At 37.5% G+C, this 22323-nt stretch overlaps 2 protein-coding genes across 4 annotated transcripts; both read right to left on the reverse strand.

The window, feature by feature from the left end:
- Nucleotides 1-659: 659 nt before the first annotated feature.
- Nucleotides 660-11232, reverse strand: ftsj3 (FtsJ RNA 2'-O-methyltransferase 3). Its single transcript, XM_067596857.1, has 21 exons — nucleotides 11039-11232; nucleotides 10809-10914; nucleotides 8493-8539; nucleotides 8233-8312; nucleotides 8037-8136; nucleotides 7417-7611; nucleotides 7182-7297; nucleotides 6780-6884; nucleotides 5681-5781; nucleotides 5361-5444; nucleotides 5127-5270; nucleotides 4659-4794; nucleotides 4130-4323; nucleotides 3788-3899; nucleotides 3497-3578; nucleotides 3186-3312; nucleotides 2912-3006; nucleotides 2565-2667; nucleotides 1782-1965; nucleotides 1461-1555; nucleotides 660-1344 (listed from the first exon to the last, which is right to left on the reverse strand). Exons 1-21 carry the CDS (start codon nucleotides 11103-11105, stop codon nucleotides 1080-1082), a joined length of 2538 nt encoding a protein of 845 aa, XP_067452958.1. The 5' UTR covers nucleotides 11106-11232; the 3' UTR covers nucleotides 660-1079.
- Nucleotides 11233-12401: 1169 nt separating this feature from the next.
- Nucleotides 12402-22249, reverse strand: plaat1 (phospholipase A and acyltransferase 1). 3 transcript variants are annotated; one of them, XM_067596864.1, is made up of 5 exons: nucleotides 21852-22249; nucleotides 15927-15976; nucleotides 15508-15646; nucleotides 13783-14051; nucleotides 12402-12663 (listed from the first exon to the last, which is right to left on the reverse strand). In XM_067596864.1, the coding sequence occupies exons 2-5, from the start codon at nucleotides 15951-15953 to the stop codon at nucleotides 12550-12552; spliced, it is 549 nt and encodes a 182-aa protein (XP_067452965.1). In that variant the 5' UTR covers nucleotides 15954-15976; nucleotides 21852-22249; the 3' UTR covers nucleotides 12402-12549. The 3 variants fall into 3 exon arrangements, with proteins under 3 accessions (XP_067452965.1, XP_067452964.1, XP_067452966.1); XM_067596863.1 differs by lacking the exon at nucleotides 21852-22249 and adding an exon at nucleotides 16869-20145; XM_067596865.1 differs by lacking the exon at nucleotides 21852-22249 and adding an exon at nucleotides 16869-20140 and having other exon boundaries at nucleotides 12402-12635.
- Between the last annotated feature and the right edge of the window lie 74 nt (nucleotides 22250-22323).

Here is a 22323-nt window from a genome sequence, read left to right on the forward strand (position 1 = left end):
TATTATTGAAATATGAAATAAAGGTTTGTAATTGAATGTTGTACAATAAAAAAATAAAAATAAAAACTAGTCTTGATGATATACTGTAAGTCAGCTAAATTTAGCAAAATGCATCTTTTGTTCTGTCAATATTTGTCAGCCTCAGGAGGAATAATTACCTTCTTAATGACCAAAAAAAAGCATGTGTTTAGCAAAAGTGAAAGAAATGTTCAGATCCTTATATAAGTAAAAGTATGTGTATAACTAATTTACAAGTAATCCTACATTCAGAATCATACTTAAAGTACATAGTATTATCAACAAAATACACGTAAAATATAAAACTTAAAAGCACTATGCAGAAGAATTACCCCTGTGAGTTATACAGTATGTTATGTTAATTGATTATTGCTGATTCATTACATTGTATTCAGCATTTTAATGTTGTATCAGCATGTTGGTCAGCCTAATTTTAAAATTAAGTTACCAGAAAGATTAATCGTGCTCCTGACATCACATAATTACCAGCATGGCTACACCCATCTTCAACCTGACCAGAGGTGTAATCAGCAATATGTAAAAAAAAAAAGAGCTGTGTTGCTCTGCAGGAACAACATTTTTACAAACTAGCTTAAATTTTTTAAACTAACAGGAAACATTAAAAGAATGATTCAACAACGTTCTCCAACAAAACTTTTTTATTGCAAAGATATTATATTTACAAAATGAATAGATGCATTTCTGAAGAACACATTTATTATTGTTTTGTTAAACTTGATCGACTGTCATTTACAGTTCGGCAGTTCAGTGAAGCAACTCCGTTCAAGGCAAATAGTTTACATCTTGAGAAAGACGTACACACAACCCCGGCATTTTAATATCCCAAATACACAGCTTACATGTCAATGGGTTTAAGGAATCTGAGCCAAGGTTGCTCAAAAAGATGGCGTTCTTATCAAAGACCAAAGTCCATGTTGGAGCTCAAACTGTGGCATCCAAGCTCACAAAGTTCAATAAATGCTCACCTAGACCATGAGACCAGGTAATGATTAACAGTTAGATAGAAAGGCAGGACTTATGAGAGTGATACAGGTTCAAATTTATTTTCCTTTTCGCCCTTTACCACTCTTCATTCCTCCTTTTCCACCCTTTGACTGTCTTCCTTTGCCACCTTTTCCTTTGTGCCCTTTAGCGTGTTGTTCTTTCCTTTGCATCCCCCGCATGTCTTTCTTCATGCGACTGTCCACCACTTTGAAGACTCCCTTGATGCCGGGGGGTCGTCTCACCTTCTTGCCGGCTCCTTTTTTGGCCACAACATATGTTACTTCTCTCTTCTCCTTCCCCACACCGGCTTTCTTGTAGATACTGATATGAGGGGAAAAAGACAAAACAAAATTGACATTTTATCACTTCTAAAACTGTCAAGGAGTCATAATTTTCTTTTGAAGTGCAGCTCCAGCACTACAGGTGTGATGTCATACCTCTTCAGCTGAGCCATCTTCTCCCTCTCGGAGATGTCCACTGTGTTGACAACTGCCTCTGCTTTCTTCTTAGCCTGCTCCATCTTCTTCAGCATCTGGTGAAGTCACAGAGAAACCGAAAAATGTACAAATGCTTTGACCGTTGCCTAATTTACAAATTACAGGTAAACTAAAATGTTTTGGGTGTTTTTGTTTCTCATAAAATAGATCTACGAGCTGTAATGATGTCAGTCATGATCCAGTTTTATAGCTGATAATTTTTCTGTGTCTTTCAACCTTCATCAACAGCTGCATCACTGTTTAAGTTTTCAATTGTCTTACCCTCCTCTTCTTCCTGGCTTTGGCCTCAGCAACTCTTTTAATGGGTCGGGCATCAATCTCCTTCCACTTTTGTTTGTACTCCTCCACCATCTCCTTGGTAACTGGCACCGGCTTCTTCCGGTGTTTGCGTTCGTCGTCCAGAAACCACTCTGGTACATCCCACGCCTCCTCAGATGAAGCAAACCTGCAGGAACATCCAAACATAAGGTGCAACTCATTAGTACTGCGAGTACTTATACTAATTTTCACAGTTGATTGTTGTACTTATCACACTTAACCTAAATCCAAAATTATTACTGAGTAATTTGGATTTACAACATTACTTCTGTAGCTGGAAATATGTCACATACAGATACAATCAGTAAAAAGTTTTGACTAAGCTGCCACAGACTGGTGCTCTGAAAAAAATACACCTGCTAAGAATAAAATTTTCCAGCCAAAATAATTAACATGACAACAACATCCAGAAGTCTGTTAACCAAAAAATACAGTAGTTGATGTTTTCCTATTTATGTTTGTGTGTATTGATTTAACAAATGATACAACATGTCAATAAAGCTATCCATTTCCCTCTTGCCTCCAGTCTTTGTGCTAAGCTAAGCTAACTGGCTGCTGGCTGTGGCTTTATGAGAGTGGTATCAATCTTCTCATCTAACTCTCAACAAGAAAGTGTACTGGTGTATTTTCCAAAATGTCAGAACTATTCTTTAAAGTAAGCCTGGTGAGACAATTTAAACCTGCTGGTGTGAGGCCACATGTTAGACCACACACACACACACACACCTGTGGAAGGAGCTGTCCACCAGGTCTCTGGATCTCTTCTTGGATGTAGCGATCTGACAGCCCAGGGCCAGACCTTCTGCATCCAGGATTCTGGCTTTCTTACCTGAGGAACACAGAACACACAGACATCCATAAAGTTAACACACAACGTGTCTCGTTTCTGTAGCGTTCGTTCAACAGTAGCATAGGTTGAAGTTGAGAAAGATAAGTGGTTAATAAAGAAGACAAAGTCTTCTGCAGAAAACAAGACAAGCATCACAATTGTTCTGAGAAAGAGGATGAACGCTGCAGTGTGAGATGCACTGATTGCAATCACCAGACCTGACATTAATGTTTTCTGTACTCACTGATGCTTTCTACAGGAACAACCTGGAAGTCATCGTCATCGGCCTCTCCCGACATCCCACCAGCACCTCGGCCCTGCTTCATCCTGGTAATCTCCCTGGAAAAAGCAGCAAAAATGTGGTTGATTTGTTTTTTAATGGCTTTAAGCGTTGGTTTGACTGGTTGATTTGACGTATATAACTGGATAAAACCATAGCATCAATCAAACTGGATCCATTACATAATATCTTGAACAAGAAACAAAAAAATAAACAGCCAGAGTAAATGAGATTTTACTTTTCATCATCGCTGCTGTCATCTGAGTCGCTGTCACTCTCTTCTTCAGCTTTATGTGAAGGTCCTGCCTCTTCCTCTGCTGGCTGATCAGCCTCCTCCTCTTCTTCCTCAGCTTTCCTCTTTTTGCCTTTTCACAGAAAAAGATGCAAAAACGTGATTGAAAGTTCAGTCCCACATTTAGAATACTTAAAATTTATACCATTTGTTTTATATTGTCAATTGTTTGCTTGCTTAATAAATCCATTTCAGAAAAACAGATTATTCATGAACATTTATTAATAAATGAAATGTGAAACAGAGGAGATAGTTACTGGATTTTTTGTTCTGGAGCCACTGGGTCTGTCTGAGCTCACTCTCTGCATCTCCTTCCAGGTCGATCTCAGAGAAGATGCCCTACGGGGTCAAAGGTCAGACGTCAGGGCAGCCATAAGGGAAATCAGTAAAGGAGGTGAAGAATGCAGCAGGCAACCAATCATATTGTAATAAAATACCAAATTGTGTATCAATCAGCGTGTGCTTGACCTGAGCAAGAACAAAAGAAGAAAGCTAATTTCTGAGTTATATTTTGTTGTGTTGCATTGTGGGAGCACACATGGACAAACCTTGCTGAACCACAGGTCTGTCTCTCGCTCTTTCTTCTCATCCTTTCCTTCTAGTTCCACCAGCAAGCCATTCTCCTCTCCTTCGTCATCCTCCTCCTCAGTGAATGTTACTCTAGAATATATAGACACACAAAAGCAGCTCATCAAAAACTAAATTAGAGAACGATTCATTGTTGAGGGTTGTCTTTCTTTTAGTGGACTCACTTGTTTCATGCAGTATTCACTCATATGGTAATAAAATAACGGCAGAAAACTCGGGGCTGTATATGAGACATCACACCAACATAGCTCCTTGCATTTTTTTTCAACATGGGGCTGGTTTTGGTCTGAACGGCCACTTACTTTTTCTTTGGAACTTTCTTCTCCAGCTCTTTCTCTTTCTGCTCCACCTCTTCCAAGTCATCTTCATCTAAATCAGAAGCCAGGGACATTTTATCTGCCTCATCATCCTCGTCGTCTGACAGGTGGAGGTCATCATCTTCTCCCACCAGGGCGTCTGCTGCCTGCATGTCCCCTTTAGATATATCGGCCAGCACCTGATGGGGAGAGGCACAACAGAGGAAGAGGTGAATACAAAAGAAATTACATTAGCGACATTAGCGTCGCAAAAAAATTCAGCAGCTTCTCTGTGTGAATCAGAATAATGACCAAATGCTATATCTTGTTCACACAAAGTATATTTGGAGCTGTTTTTGACCTCAGATGTTTGTATTCACATCTGTAGTTTGGCGTTTCAGGCAGATAAGAAATAAAACGAGACAGATATGTGCACCAAATGGCAGTACACTACTTATAATAATTTGGTTTGCTGTAAATCATGTGGATGGTGTTATAATGCATCCTTGTGTATGTGCCTGTGTGTGTCCGTCACCTTTTTCTTCTTGATGTTGGTGAGGGAGAACAGCGATGAGTCGTTGGCGTCAGCAATGGAGACGCCTGGCAGATCCATCTTAAGCTCCACCCTCTCCCTCTGCTTCCTCCGCTCCTTCAACAGCTTCCTCTTCTTCCTAAAGCAGCATGACAGAGTTATATAAAAGCTGTAGTCTTAAAAGATTTATTTGTTGGTAAGAGGCCAAACAAAAGGCAAAGTGCTCCTGGTTCAAAACCTACAGAAATATAACTAGTTTTTTCAACTATTACTGAAAAAATAATCATGCGGTCTGTTGATTAGAAGCTGCCATGACACTAAACATGACTATGCAGCGTTTTTCAAAGAAATTCAAGATAAAACGGGTAAAAATGTCGTCCTCTTTGGAATTTAAAAGGCATGATCATCAAACATGCAACAAAAAGTCAAATAAAATCTAAAGTAAAAGGAAAATAGTGTCCTGCGTCGTACCGTTTGAGCTCAGCCACCTCCTCAGCTTTCAGCTCAGCCAGCTTCATCTCCATTTCTTCCTCTTCATCATCATCATCATCCTCCCCCTCTTTCTTTTTGTCCGTTTCTCCCTCCGAGTTACTCTCTTCTTCATCAGAGCTTAAGCTGAAAGCAAAACAGAGAGGATTTTTTAAAAATCATTCTGGCGGAGAAGTTAGATTATTGCAGTGGCATTTTGCAAATGTGTGTGTTTACTTGATCTCTCCATCAGGCTGTTTGGCTTCCTTCAGTTTCTTGGCCAGGTATCTCCTCAGCTTGGACCTCCAGTTCAGCAGCAGGCTGTGGTATGAAAAATAACACACACATGAAAGGTTGTGTCACTAAATCATTACCACCATAATTTTGTCTTATTTTTAAGGAGGAAAAATGGAAAGAATTGAGATGAATGTCAGCCTTCACAGAGTATTATACATTGTACCAGTTCTTTCCACCTGGTGCCTTTCTTTTGCAAGAAAAATTTCTTGTTTACTACAATAATTCACAAAACTCAGCAGCGAGTGACAGAAAAGACTTACCGAAGTTCTTTGCGGCCCAAGACTTTGATGTCACGACAACACTCCTTTATTTCACCGCTGGTGGCGCCGTGAGACTCCAGGATGGGATTGTCAAAGGTAATCTAAAAATGAACAACAGAGTGCACAGAGTACCAGAGTGAGAATGGAAATACAGGTAAGATCATCTTCCCTGAGGTGAATCAGCTGACATTGCACAAACTGTAAAACCATATTTCACCTTACTAAACAGTTGGGGTATAACAGCTCTGACATCAAAACCGCAACACTAATGTCCAAGGTTCTTGTGTCACAGTTACATCTTCTGTCCGACCCCCAACCAATGCTGCTGGTGCAGCCTGTTGAGCTCTCATTACATTACTAATGTAACAAAACTCATTTATCATTTCACAATTAACACTATAACACACGTATATCAGGAAATTATTATTTTATTTAAAGTTAGGGCAAGCTGTAATGTTATATTTTGTAAATATACAGAAATTAACACACCCCACCAGCATATTTTCTCTGCTGCTATAATTAATTAGCTTTGTGCTAACCTCTGCAATGAACTACAACAACAATTGAGGAAGCTGTTCTAGTAATTCGCTCACCTTACTCAGAGGCACAACCTGGTGGCAGAAGCCGTACAACACATCCACAAACATTAATATTGCATAAAATACTAAATTATGAACACTGGATCCTGAAAAACATGTTACATTAGATTGATTACTTAGGGTTCAAACCCCCAAGAGGTAAGGCTGGTGATATTTCTGCACATTATTGTCAACAGTGTGTTAATCCTTCTGTCAATACAGTACTTCCTGACATCCCTACTCTGTCCGAGGCTCTCAGTCCTAGGACAGCGTATGTGGAATTGAGTTGAAATAAACTACAGTGCCCGTGTTCACCATAATGGGGGAACATGTCATCCAGTGCAACAGTAACCATGTGGCTCACTGATGTACTATTAATAATTTTCTTACTTTCCGACCTTTGCTACACAGGTAATACTTGTTGGGGAGGATCAATTCATTGTTGGTTTTGGTCTTTTCATGGGATTTGTTACGATAGAAAATACAGAATATCACCAAAATTTTAGTTGTAGAAATCTCACCTCACTGGCTTTGCCCAGAAAGTCGATAGGGTTTTCAGCTTTGAGAAAGGACGTCACTGTGAAACTGTGGTAGAGTGTCAGATCACCGTCTGTGTATCCCTCCGCCTGGAGCAGAAAGTGGTCAGTCATGGGTGTAATTATGGAGATGTGGGCTGATTACCTCAAAGTATACACTATAATATTACTAAGTAAAAACTGTCACCATATCAACACCACAATAAATGGTGTATAAACAGCTATTCAAGTAATTACATAAAATCATTCATGCAACTCAACGGTTTACTTGAAATGATCTGCTGAACACTGTCCATTTAGTACTGCATGTAAATTTAAAACAAACAATAGACTTTGGTAAATATAATATAACCGCATTCTACTTTTACTGCATCGACCTATGTGTACCTTTGGCTTCTTGTCAGGAATCAGCTCCTTCACAGTTTTGGCCTGCACCTCCACCTCTTTGAACGCATGTTTGGGGTCAAAGAACTTCCCATCAATTTTGTCAGGGGCAACAAAACCTGGTAAAGACAAAACAAAGTAAATTTGGTTTAGATGTGACCTGCAGAGGAAGCTCCTTTACAAAGTTATGAGAAATTTATCTTCTTATCACAGACTGTAATCTGAAGCTGCCACTGACCCTGACAGACAACAAAGATCTCGGCGGACTCGTTCCTAGACGCCTGTGGCTTGGTCGCCTGCACCTTCTTGAAGAACTGTTGGAAGATCCAGAGCAGCGGCTGGTAGTCTTTGGAACGGAAGACCTTGGTGACGAAAGTGCCACCTTTGGTCAGAAACTCACAGGCCAACTTCAGTGCCATGAGGGTGAGATGAGCTGGAGGTGAAAAGGGGAACAGAGGAAGAATTAGAGGTATTAACCTCAAACGCCATTTGACAGGTGTGATGAGGACACAAACAAATAGAAGTAATAATGGTACTAATATGTAATTTCTGTTTAAATCTAGATGCAAATGTTTTACTGGGATGTGATTTTATCCCTTTCTTTTTTTAAATGTACTGACTTTTAGATTTACAATTTACAGTTGTCTTTGATACAGAAATAGATTTTTTTCTGAATAGTCACAAGGCTTATTGTTGTCCAGACAAACAAATTTGTAATCCTCTGTGTTTGAGTCTGTATTGGCTGATAGCTGTATCTGTAAACCTCAACTTTTCAAGATGTGTGTCCACCGATATGACATCTGTCTAAAGAAAAACTTCAACTAGTCTAATGTCATTTCACTTTAGTTTAGCACCTACCTTGTGAGAAGGCATCATGCTGCCAGTTGGCTCCCACGTTTGGGGCTCCATCATTCAACACCACATCGACCTTCCATGTCTGCAGCTCCTTTCGAAGAGCCTGCACGTGGAACAAAAAGTATCTCATTTTAATTTAGCCATTTTAGGTTCTGTTTGGGATTTCACTTTAGTTTTGGACCTTGGCAAATGGACTCACCTGTCTGCATTTCTCACTGGTGATGTCTTCTTGCAGCGCCACCACATTGGGGATGGGCTTGATGGGCACCAGGTCGACACCTGACAGGAGGATACACTTTTTAAAAAGCTCTCTCATTCACAGTATCTCAAAAGTAATCAAAATAAGACTGCAAGTTAAAATTGGGCTTATCCAAACTAATGATATTCACCATTACAACAGGATTTGGAAGCCTACTCAGAGAACAAATCAGCTAATCATAATGATGAAAATACACTCACCAATAATTAGACTTGAAACAGGCATGAACTTGGACGCCACCTGCAACCTGCAAGGAGAATGTGAATCATGAGTGTCATCATTGTGCATTTTCCACAACATACAGTACATGTTGCTCATCAATCTGTCTCACAAGGCGAAGCCTATAAATACAACGCACAAACGTTATTTTTACCTGTTACCCAGCGCTGCTTTATTGTTTGCCCTAAATTATAAGATGTTTGCTAAGGGTGAAACCATTGTTTGAAGTAGACATACACTCAGTGAGCATTTTATTGGGAACAGCTGTGTAATCTAATTCAACAGCTCTGCCATAAATTCTACTTTTATGAAGCTTATACATTTTCAGTTTTTGTTGAGATAGTCAGAAGGTGATAATTCTACTTTATGTTTATTATTGAGGTCATACTGGGTGGTGGTGTACTGGAGTGCATTATATTGAAAGAAGTGTTCCTGTTTCTATCCTGTTGTCCAGTGTGATTACTGGGAAGCCTCTTGGAAAGCTTTATCTTAAAACCATATTAGTAATTGCAGCAAAATAAAGAGGAAAGTCAGAGTGATTCAATTAATAACCACAAGTTAATTTTGAAGGAGTTGAATCACCACATGTACATCAACACAAAATACAAAGTAAGCTTTTCGCCATTTATCAGCATCCCAAAATAAGGTTTAATTTTGTCCTTCAATGGAATGAAGTTTTTTGCCTGCCAAAAATGCTGTTTCCAAGGAAAAACACACAAAGAATCAAATATAGACAGTTCTGATAAAAATGTAAATAGTTCTGTTTTTCTCTGTAATAGAGACTTTATGAATGGAGATTTTTTTTGTTTTGTTTTCCATCTGAGGCCTTGGTCTACAAATGTGAAGACAGAAATTTGCACATAGTGTAAAAATCACCCAGAAACGAATTTTTGTGTTGTGATAAAAATGTAAATGGTTTTCTTTTCTGTACAATTGAGACATTTTTTGTTTGTTTGTTTGTTTGTTTTTTACCTGAGGCCTTGGGCTACGATGTGAAGATGATAATCATTTGCACATAGTTGGTTTTTGTGGAAAATAGATAAAATGTTGAAAAAAAATACTTTTTCTTTTGACTTCTTGGTCTTATAACTTTTTATTACGTCATGTGATATCACTGCGGCATACATATCCAAATAGCCAATGTTGTGCTGAAAAAAACGATATCAATTACTTGCTTGTGATTTACTTCACTGAATTTACACAAATGTTTTTATGTTAAGAGTCGAGGCACCAGTAACAGGAAAAAAAATGGCTCAGAGCCCAGACGGTTAATGCTTTCTTGCATATTTTACTGCTCTACATTAGATGTTTACTCCCCGATCCTTGTAATGTATCCAAGCTCTGACGTCTCTGTGTAATGTCATCTCATGTAACGTGTGTGTCTACATGACATGCTATTTTTTTTCTTTTCATCCATTAAGGTTGGTGATCTATAATAATCTTTCTCTGTTGTTGTCATTTGTGTTTTGAAGTACATTCTGTTCTTGAAAATTCAATAAAATATTGTGCTAAAAACAACGCTGAAGTTAGCCTCTAATTCTGAGTGGGAAGGGAAACATAAATAATGATATTTAGGAGCTGATTTGCGTTTTTTCAGCACTTAAATTTATGAAAAAGTGTTAGACATTGTAGCAGAAGTTTGCATGCTTATTTTACTTATGACAACAGATAAGATTAAAAAGAAATATCAGATTTCACTGATATTTCTCCATCCAGACCACATTAGACCAGGTCCAGATCAAAAACCACTATACTTACATTTGTCAAATCTGGACTAGATTATTATTATTAAGATTTGACTAATGTGGTCTGGATGGGGAATATCTGTGAAATCGCCCTTTTTCTGTTATCACAAATAGAATAAAGGTTTCACAAATCTGAATCTGTGTTTTAACGATTCTCTGGAGTCTTCTTGGCAATCTAGCCCAGATTTGACAAGTCTCAGTACAGTGATTTTTGATCTGGACCTGGTCTATGTGGTCTGGATGGAGAAATATCAGTGAAATAGCCCTTTTTCTCTGTTTCATAAGCAAAATAAAGATTTCATAGATGACAGTGGGTTTACACAGCGTCAAGGTTTTTGCTACGATATTTAACTCCTTTTCACAAATGTAAATGGTGAAAAAACAGAAATAAAACATAAATATTGTTTATGTTTCCCTTCTCTCGGAATCAAAAGCTGACTTCAGCGTCGTGTGTTAAATACTAAATACATAAATAAATAAAGTGTGGGCCTCCTGCTGTAAACGCTCGACATGTTGCTCGATGAGAATGATCATGTGTTGACAGCAGCTCACCATCCTCCAGGAGCTGCACACAGGTCCACCAGAGCCCTGGCTTTCTGCAGAAACTGAAATTTACGGTTGAGCTGGATGAGTTTGAAGGAGGAACGAGACCGATAACCTGAAAAAAGACAAGACGAGATGTTATTAGACTGCAGACGTTGACAGACTCTTCACAACTATGTTAGCTGGAAAGCCTGCTAATGCTAATATTAAATCCAACGCTGTCTGTAGCTGTAAGTTACCTGTTTCTTTGGCTAAATGGTAGAATTTGTCTTTTCTGGTCTTTCCAACTTTGAGTTTCTTCCCCATGTTTGTGGCTAAGGCTTTACGCGGGACTGTAACTCAGAAATATCACACTTTGACGGGGCTTTAATCACGCAGAAACGTCCATGAAAACAACACGTGTGACTCTGTCGACGCACATATACTACGTCACGCAGAGTAGTTCCTTCTTCCTCTTCTTCTTCTGTTGATTTGTGTCCAGTGTTTACGGGACAATGGCGCCACCTGCTGTCTGCACCGCAGAGTGAAATCAATATGACTAGCTCAACAACAACTGCTGGTAAGATATGGAGGACGGAAAATGACATAACTATAAATAAATAAAACAAAAATTAAAAAATGCAGATATAAATAATTCAATACATAAATAAATGAAAAATAAATATATTTTGGTCATGACAGTTTTACGGGATTAAAGCTCCATCAAAGTACATACTTCTATTTATATTCAGCTTTTTTGCACACAGTTTTTTATCATGTCAATGTACAAGCACATAGTAAACCCCCACTACACAGAAATGTACATTACTGTCCCTTTGTTACACTGTTATGTTTATGTTTATTGTTTAATGTTTAATGTTCCTGTTTATTGCTTTTTCTGTGGACATCTGGACAATATTGAATTCTCTCTACTTGCTACTTGGTGAATAAATCTGATTCTGACTCTGAAAAATGACATGATTGAATGTGTTGGATTTATTTATTTATATTTTTGTCATTTTCTGTTCTCTACAGTAAGAAGCCACTGAGTGTAATTGTATTGAGGGACGGTTTTGAGATACTGGATCTTTATGTATACTTTTTAGAGGTAAATGCACTTTTTAGTCCGCTAGTTACTTTTCTAATTAAGTTTTCACATACCAAACATGGGATAAAGTCATAAAATATGATTAATTGCTGTAGTTTAAAACTACCCAAAGGTGGATGAAGTAATAGTTTTCTCACTCACCTGTGGAGGTAGTTAACCATACATATAGGTTTTGATATTTGATATTTACCTATGAGATTTCTGCTTCCACCCCAACACAATGGAGATGAATGGACTTTAGTTTGTGGTGCTCACAGACAAAAGAATTTTTTTTTTTTAATTCAGCAGCAATATTTCTTTTCCTTTTTTCCATTGTAATCATTTTCTACAGGAGAAACATATGGTATTAAATTTGTGTCAGAATAATTGTACCTGAATGTTTTATTTGATGGAGTATCTGAAGATATTGCATCATTGGGTCACCTTCAGTTGGATCAACAAACACAGTTGATGCCATATGGTGCAACATATATTAAGCTAGTGATTGAACAAGTAACACATTCATTTGACACATGCATTTTTATTAATGGTTTGTTTCAGCTTTCAAACACGTTTCAGACTGTTGACATTTCAGTGTGATTTATTTATTTCTTATTACAGTCGCATGAATGTTGGGAGGCAACACCCTGCAGTGAAGAGCACAGCTGTCAAAAAGGCCTGTTTCTAGATCGAGTGTTGATCAGTCCGAGGACAGAGAAGGCACTGGCTGCTGCCGTCACCAAACTGATGGCCCCAATGGCCCGCGTAGCCTGTGAACACAAAGAGGAGCAGAGGAGGCTGACTGAGGGTTATAGTGAAGGTACAACAGAGGTAAAAACAAAACAATACACAATAATGTCCCAGAGTTTTATTGTGTATCTCTGATAATATAGCATCACAAAATAAAAGAGTAAATGCACTTTTATATAGTTAATCGACCCATAAACAGCTGTAAAATTGAAAATATTCAACCATTGCAGACACTCACACAAACCATAAATGCATCTATTAGAAAACAGGGGTTTTCATTTTGATGACAATATGAGTGTTTGCAGCACAGGTTTGAGGTTTATACACAGTTGATGTTTTGACCATAAAAACTGGTCACTGTTGTATCTATTGGAAATATAATTAATTCAGTCTTACCAGAGCCTCTATACTTTATGAAGGAGGAAAGTACAAAATCCTTAACGGTTGAGTGTTTGGTATTGAAAACATAGATTTTGGGTGGAGATCGACTTTAAGGCCACTCAGATTACAGCCATTCAAATGATTTTAGATTGTTAGGACAAAGATTATTATTTTGATTGCAGCTCTACTATGTATGAGGTGTTTCATCCATTTGTCCACTTTTAGTCGTGCTGAGACCACAGATGCAAATTAGCTATTATAGAATAATAAATTTATTGTGTTTTGGGGTGAAGCGGTCCCTTTATGTTTTGAGCCATTACTTTCTGTAGACAAGAAAGAGACCAGAATCAAATGTTATTTGGGCAAAAAGAACAATGTTTTAAGTTTAGGGGCTTGGTATACTCAATCTCATGTTGTTTTCCGACTCTACAAGACAGGTGTATTTTAGTGTGCAGACCGACAGAGGTCAACAATGTAAAACTGGCAACCGAACAGTGACAGAGCTGAAGTGTAGACATAAAACAGTCTTGAATCAAGAAAGTAACACAGGCCATCATAAATGTTGTTAGATTTACTTTCAGGTAGGTTTAATTTCATTTGCTACTTAAGCAAAAAAATTGTCTTTTAAAGGTCTTGTTCTGTTATCTTCTAAAATGTATTAGACAAAAACTATGACAGTGTCTGGTGACATTTGGGATTCATCAGCCACTGTGTTATGTTGACTGAAGTGAAGTATTTTGCCCTGATGACACATGAGACAGAAAGATAATAAACAGAGTAAGAGACCTGCTCGGACACCCCCTCCCCGTAGCGCAGAAGGGTAACAAAGTGCTCGCAGTTACTCCCCAGCAGGTCGTAAGACACCTCCTGGCCAATTAGGACTTGCGCTCGCTGGATGATTTCACACACTGGCAGGGGTGTATGGTTGTGGTCGTACTTGTTGTTGACACGGTACGAGTCGCTTCCCACCACCTCTTTCAGCAGCTGCATGCGGACCACTGCCTTCCGACTGAAGACAGACTTCACACTGGACATGGCAGCTGCCTGGCTCTCATCTGGGGAGGAACAGGAATGATTCATTCAGAATATAAAAGGAAAGATTTAATGTGTAACAAATATTTAAAAGTTATATCTTAGAATCTTGGACCTGGAATTGTGCAGGTTTTGGATACTGGACAATTTTTACTAAAAATTATTAATAATCCAATTTTAAATACGGGAAAAGAGTGAATTTATCATCCTCTGTGACTAATACGGACAAAATAAACCAAAATGTATTATCATCATTTATAATTTTATCAAACTGGATCAATGTTTTTGCCTTAAAGTCTGAAATATACTGGAGGCTTTACTAGTAAAACAGAGAAATCTGTTCAAAAACCAGCTGAAACTGAGGTCAACTACAGTAGAAAGATGGAGCAAAGTCTTTTTCAAATTTTCAATTGAATTTACAATCTTAGTTTACAAGAAGCAGAATATTAAGGCAGTTTTTCGGTTGTTCTTGAGTTTTTGAGTGTTAAACTCAAAAATAATGTAATTTAGGATGTTTTTTTAACTTCAACTTTGCTCATTTAGTCTCAAATATTTAATTTCATTGAATAATACCCAAGTTTTCAGGGGCTTTAAATCAAACTACAGTGGTGGAAGAAGTATTTAGATCCTTTATATAAGTAAAAGCACCAATGCAACAGTGTAAAAACACTCCAATACAAGTATAGGTAATTCACTTAAAATCCTATTCAGAAGTGGTATCAGTTAAATGTACTCTGCTATCAAAAGTTAAAGTTCTGGTTCAGTGATTTATTATCATATTTTACATTATTACATTGTTAATACTGATGCTTCAATGCATAAGTATAATTTTACTGTTGTAGCTGCTCATTTTAACTATTTTTCATATCTTAGGGCAGTTTAGTCTATATGCATTGTATTTTATAAGTTCATATGTTAATTATGTAAAATCTTAATTTGAGAAGTAACTATAGCTATCTAAGAAATGTAGTGGAGTAAAAATTACAATATTTCCCTTTTAAATGTAGTGGAATAGAGTAGTGTAACTTAAAATACTTAAGTACCTCAAAATTGTAAATGTACTTATTTACTTTCCACCACTGCCAAACCATTAGTGTGTTTAAAGGGGTGTTTTTATGTGGTGTCATTGCATGTCTGTATGCAGGCTGAAGCAGGATAGCCTAAACCTGCAGTATCAAAATGCACCAACGCTATAGTCATCTACGTCTAACTGCTGGTGTCTCAATTAACACACTTCAGATAAAAATGTGACCTTTAGGCCAGTCAAATTTGACAGGAAAGCTAGGTGAGAGTCACATTTTTCATGTCACATGAGTTACACGCAAGTGTATAAATGTCGTGTTTAATCAAAGCCCACCTATTAGGCCCAGAACCCTAAAATGCATCATCTAATCAAAGTATATCAAAATCAGAATCTATGTTGTTTGAGATACCACTTTTTTGTTTAACTTTGCTCATCTCTGAGAGGCTCCTACTGACCAACAGGAGTTAAGTTGATGATGTAACCGTCTCCCAGGTAGAGAGCCCAGTGCTGATAGGCTGGTCTGAAGATCTCAATGAGGTCACCTGGCTGGGGGTCACCACAGGGCTCAGGAAGGTCAGGGTCATTAGAGGCCATCTACACACACACAGATATGCAGAGAGATAGACATATGTCTATTTAATCTCACAAATTAACTGCTTTCGTTAAAGTCATACACATACATAAAGTGATCTGCATGTGTCATCATTTTTTTGTTATTTTATGCTGTTTAGAAGATGGAATATTTCACTTTCTGGAAGTATTGATGGCTAAATAAAAAGTTGAATTCATCAACATTCATTTTTTCATATATTATGTACATATAAAATATATATATTTCATATAGGTAATACTAACAGCCTGTCTGTCAACTTACAGTAGAGCTTCGTTCTTGTTTATCCATCCCACATCATGCTTCCACAAATTCTGAAGAGAAAACAAAACACAGATAGGATGGCTTGTCAGTCGTTTGTTGCAAAAAAAATACAAGAAATAAAAAAGGTTATGTTTGTATGTAAGTTTTTGGTCAGACAAGGCTCTTTGTGTAGACTAACTAAATTCCCAGAGAAAGAAAATGCTAGATAGTTTGCTATACAATGTAAAGGTCACCCATACATACACACACATGCAGTACAATACACACCAGCTCACACAGGGACAATACACACATCAGCTCCTGTGTCACCAACACAATGAGGAAGCTGACAGAAAAATAGTTGGAGCGGAGGTTATTTTAAATGGGAAAGAATCACCGGTAAAAATGGGAGTTTATCTCACAATCACTTTAACACTAAACTAATTGTGATATTAGATTTCCCTTAAATCACCTAAAATAATAGTTAAAATAACCAAAACTTCATAGACACAACAGTTCAGTTTGGATCAAAATGACTCCTAGATGGGATGAAATCTATATCTGCCCGGGAGAGCAATTAGTATATCCGTCTCATCATTAATGTATAATGCTGAAGCCACACTGAAAAAAAGAAAGCCACCTGTTATTAACCTGAACTGAATCAGGATTACTGGGATGCCATTCACATGAAAACATACATTTCAGGTCTATCATATGGAAACTATGTAATAAATTAACAAACATTATGGAGTAATGCCTAAAATGCTTACTTTTACTGTATACTGTATAGGAATAAAATAGGGTTAATTGGGGAATATCATTTAAATATAGAAATATCAAACTATCCTAGACAACTTTACTGTAGTGATAATGTGGGATTAGTACAGTGATTAGGGGTGTAAGAAGAATTAAACTCATGCCAACAGTCAACACAGAGCAAAAGCATATAGACGTGATACTTACTCAAACACCAGCAGCTTTTTCTTTCTCACCATTTTAATTCTCCATCATAAATCCGCACATAACCATAAAAAAATCCAGCAAGAAAAAGAGAATAGGAAGAGATTGATTCCAAGTTCTGCGATGACAAGCGGTTGTCAAATATCCCAAAGCCAAACCAGAGGCTGGAGGTCCTGGTGAAGGTGTTCCAGTGTCCACTGCTCTGACTGCTGACTGTTTGCCACAGTTGCTATGATCACACGCACAGATACACACCCAGAGAGAGAGGCGCTTCCTCTCTGGCATTGTCCCATTCACAAGCTCCTCTCAATAGAATAATCAGCTCACAAAGGCAACATGTTTAGCTCATTTAACTGAAATGCTGTCTGATCTCTGTGCCTGGAGAGGTGGCATCAGTGTAGCAGCCCTTGTGTGTGTTCATATATTACCCGTTGAAACTTAAAATGTGTCCGTGCTACTCCATTGTGAGTTAGTATACCAGGTTTCATCACTCTAATAATTAAATAATATCATATATAATACTTCTGTAGGGACCAAAAGCCTGGCTGTTTATCAGTGAGTCTTGTATTCATGTAGTTTCTTTAAAATGTATTTTATTCAGTCTGTAAAGCTCTACAGAGAGTAAACTAGTCTAAGAGTTTACAGCAATGCTAGCAAAGGTGTGAGGTTACTGTATAGGAACATTGGTGCTTTGAGCTAAATGCTAACATCAGCCTGCTAACATGTCCACACAGTGACAATGCTAACATGCTGATGTTCAGCAGGTATAATATTTACTTTGTTAACCATCTTAGTTTAGCATGCTAGCAGGCTAAAATGTACTAATTAGCACCAAACACAAAGCACAGCTGAGGCTGATGGGAATGTTATTCGTCTTGTTGTTATTTGGTAATAAACCAAAGTATTGAACAAACTGAAATTTTGACCTGATGACGGCATTGGAGAAAAAGTAAGCAATAATCAAAGCTACAATTCATCCTGAGGGATGATAGTACAACAGTAGTTGTTGAGGCATTTCACTCAAAATACACAAATTTCAACCTATGGCTGTACGTGTTTTTGTGCCGATACATCCAGTAGATGTTGAGATATTTCACTATAAGTGAAAACTTGTGTGTTTGTGGCACCAGAGGAGAAGCCAGGGGATCTCTGAAGTCATTAGGATTCATCCGCTGGGCACCATGAATATCTGTACAAAAATTTCATGATAAATGAAATTTAAACAGATGATTTACTTGAGTCTGAACCAAAGTCAAGGACCAGCAGACTAAGATTGCCACATCTGGATCCACGCTGCTAGCATGGTTAAAAATTTCTAATTTCTAATATAGGTTGGTAAAATATTTCTTACAAAATCTCTTCAGGGTTAGGGTTTACGGTACCCTGCCTCTGCCCAAGTGACATTTTTCACAGCCATCATTTAGACTTGTTTTAGTAGGGAAAACACAGGTGTTGCTAATAACATTACCATTAATACCATTAGCACTAATAACATTAGCTGCTAGCTGCTGCCATCAGCTGCTGCTGCTACAAGCTGCTGCTCTAGCAGTAATTTCTGTAGAATCTTCAGCAATACTGTAGCGCCAACTATGGCTGAGGTTTTGACAGTCTGGAGATGTTTGGGATAGTTTTGAAGAATGTTTTTGATAGTTTGGAAAAATTTTGGAGTTTCACAACAAGCAGCATTGATGTCTCCACAGTGGTTTAAAGAGACAGTTTGACCTTTGACCTGAACATTCAAACACTTTTCTGGAGTTTTTAAAGTAAGTCCATGTTTCACACTTTTTGGCATGTATGCATGAATGGGACTCATGCTCATTTGTTTTAACACCCTCTATCGGTCATTTACGTGGCCATATGTGTTGGGTGGAATGAATTCCGTTTCAATTCAGTTATTCAATGAATTCAGACCCATTATGTGTTTGTCCGACCCTGATGAAGACTTAAAGTTGATACACTTTGGTCTGCTTGTTTGCCTATGCTCAAAGAGTAAATTCACGATATTACTTCACCTGAAGACTGAGTGTCTTAGTTTTTTTTCCATGGTTGTCTGCAGCACTTAAGGAGAAATATTTAGCAAGACTTCCTGGATTTAGTTTTTTTGTGTTTTAGTTTTGAAGAATGTTTTTGATAGTTTGGAACAGTTTTGGAGTTTCACAGCAAGTAGCATTGATGTCTCCACAGTTGTTTAAAGAGACAGTTATGAGGAATTAATATGATAAAAATCGTAAATGAGCAACCACCACAAGCTGTATGCACGACTTTCCCCATGAGTCTTAGGGCTTGAAGGTAGAATGTATGTGGGGCATGCTGAAGATGACCATTTGTTAGAGAGAAGAGGATGAAAGTCCCTGCACAGCCTGATGAAGTGGCCTGAGTACTGCAGAGGGCTTAGATCACATTTAAGAAGCACTTGCCTTAAGTTATAAATAAAGCAGGATTTAGCAATGGGATAACTATAAAAAGAGCGGAGATGATGGGTCAGAATTTTCTGAGCTTTAAAAAATGTTAACATGGAAATATAAGGACTGAAAGGGGAGACAGTGTGAGCAATAATAATGGAACAAGCACCTTTTGTTTGAAATGCTTAAGAAATAAACAGTAGAATTTGGGATGAAATGTTAAGTCAGATATTGAAACATTGATTTCTGGACTGAATGATTTAAAAGAGTCTACGAAATCACCACACCTTAGAAACCCATAACAGACAACAAAAATACGCACTCAAGAAGCGCCTCTACATAGGTAATAAAAAGCCATGGCGGAGAATAGAAAGCATTATGTGAAGAATGGAGAGTGTAATAGGCTGACGACTTTTCCCCAAACCTTGTGACTTGATATAATTACTCATTGACAGTGAATTGTGACTTAAAATGTTAAGACAAATGATACAACTTCAAGGTGGAGCCCATTCAGGTAATTAATCAAGTAGTGCAGTCAGTCTGAACATTGGACACAAATAAAGACATAAAACATAATTATATTAACATGCTCCTCTAATGCAAGCTGTAACTGTCCAAGTTAAGTGTGTATTTAGAGAGTTTGTTGTGAGTGAGCGAGTGATGCCAGTCACTATGAGTACATGACTGAGTGAGTGAGTTGGTCAGTAAGTATCTGAAAAGTGTGGCTAAGACAGTGATTGTGTGGGTGGGTGAGAGGGTTCATTGATTTACACAAAGTCCCATTCAAAAGTCCATTAGTTTCTTTAGTAGACTCAACACTCAAAGGTTGACTAATATCATCTTTTTCTGGGTGACTTTTTCTTCTTAGAGGACTTTGTCTTGTCCTGCCGGGGAGCCTCTCAGAGTTTATCCATTTGAACCACCCAAAAACAATAAAGTGTGTTCAGAGAGGGTGAAAAAATGTTTTATTTATTAAAATAGTAATACTAATAAGAATAAGAACAAGAATTAGAATACTTAATTTATATAGCACATCCATTGTTCAGTGTTGCTTGTTGCAAATTAGGGATATTGCTGTAAATTGCTGATGTGTTTCAAACAGGCCACCATAGTACTAAATCCACTAGTACTTAGGCATGAAAGAAAACAATTTCATCATTTACAACATGGTACACACTAATACACGGACAAAAATGGGACATTATCTAAATAAAATTAAGTCATTTGGAGACGTTAGCATATAAAACAAGGTAAAATGAAACTCCATCAGAATCACAAGTCCAGCTCCACTCTCCGAAATGTTGACTTGCCACTGAAACAAGAAATTATTTTAGCAACAGTACAGATGAAGTTAGTCACTAAGACTCTGATTTCAAAATCTAATTCAAGTCCATTGCTTTTTGCATTTAATCGGAATAAAATTCACTTTAAGAAAAAAATTTGTACAAAAACTCCAAAACATCAAGATTGATCTAAAAGAATAAATCACAGGCTTAACAAAAAAATATATACTAGCTTATTTTGTTTGATGAAGTGATCAGATTGCATGGTACCAAATCATTATCATGACAGATGTAAGGGCATAGAGCACTACTCAAATTGATTGGAAATGTAATGTATTTTGTCTATGCTGCCAAGCAAAGCAAAAAGGAACTCATCTACTGATTTGCTGGATGAAGATGGTTGAAAAATCATACTCCAATGTCCAGGCAGACATGTGCCGACTCTCTACTGTTATGGAGAGTAGCTGCTCCAGCAGCAAAATTTATAATCGACTAAACAATGTAGCTCTACATCAAACCCTGCCCATATTACATTTTTGACGTTTTTACTTGGCTGTTATTTGGTAAACTAATCAAAAGTTCATGTTCATGTATTTTGTGCACATCTAGAACTAAAGAGGACTAAATCACCTGACTCATCAGAAGGCAGCAATTGTATTCAGACAGATAATTACTTACAGTTTCTATTTTAAAGGTCACATAGCAATCACACAATAAAGGAGGTGCCAGGGGTTGGATGAATTCTTTGCTCATTGATTGGCTGCTGCCTTTAACCTTTCCGTCACGTGTCTACGACCCCTGTGCCAATGTGCAGTTAGAGATTGTGTCAAGCTCACTTTACTATAAACACAACCGGAAGTTATAAGCGAATAATATTAAAATCAAAGTCAATGGTTACAATATATGTTTTTGATTGAAGGGAGCTATGGCCTGTAATATTATGTAGTTAACATATTATATATAGCATAGGCGGAGAGCATGTTGCAAAATACACAATATCTAGTTAATTTCTTTGCAGTGATGATTAGTACTGATGCATTAACAAAATGCAGCGTTTTAATGTTGTAGCTGGCCGAGGTGAGGTAAATTAGAGCTAATGTTAACCACTTATGCTGGTGGTCTGCAGTTTATAGCTATAAATCATATTTAATATTGATTATATGTTTTATTTGTAATAAAAAAAATATGATCTTCAGAGAAACCAAACACAGCTGTAAGATAAAGGTAGTAGATTAAGAGTACAATATTTCCCTCTAAATAGTAGAGTAGAAGTATAAAGCAGGAAAAAATGATATACTCACCGCGAAATGACTCGTTTCACTATCAGAATCTGATCCATTCGGTCCGGTAACATTTAGAAAGTCTAAAAGAGTCTTACGACTAAATTATGTTATCCCCATTCAAGTTAACAGAGGGATAACCGGAAGTTAGAGAATGTCGCCACAACACCAGATTTAAAAACTCTGTATCCTGAGAAATACAGATATTTATCTGACAGTGATAGGCTTAATCAGCATTGTGTGAACTCGTCTGGCAAGAGCTTGAATGTAACGGACGTATATTTACATGTACATTGTTCCGCCATAGACTGTAAAATCAAAGCCATAAACCAGAATGAATCCATTGGCTTATAAAGATAGCACGGTCATTAAAAACATGAGAAAGAGGTGAACCAGTAAAATGTAAATGTTACGCAACCATATTCAAATTCTCAAACTCTCATGTCGACTGGACTCTTATTTTGACATGTTTCCGGTGATTTTCCTCTTCTTG

Source organism: Thunnus thynnus, chromosome 8, assembly GCF_963924715.1.
Source record: "Thunnus thynnus chromosome 8, fThuThy2.1, whole genome shotgun sequence".
Classification (NCBI taxonomy): domain Eukaryota; kingdom Metazoa; phylum Chordata; class Actinopteri; order Scombriformes; family Scombridae; genus Thunnus; species Thunnus thynnus.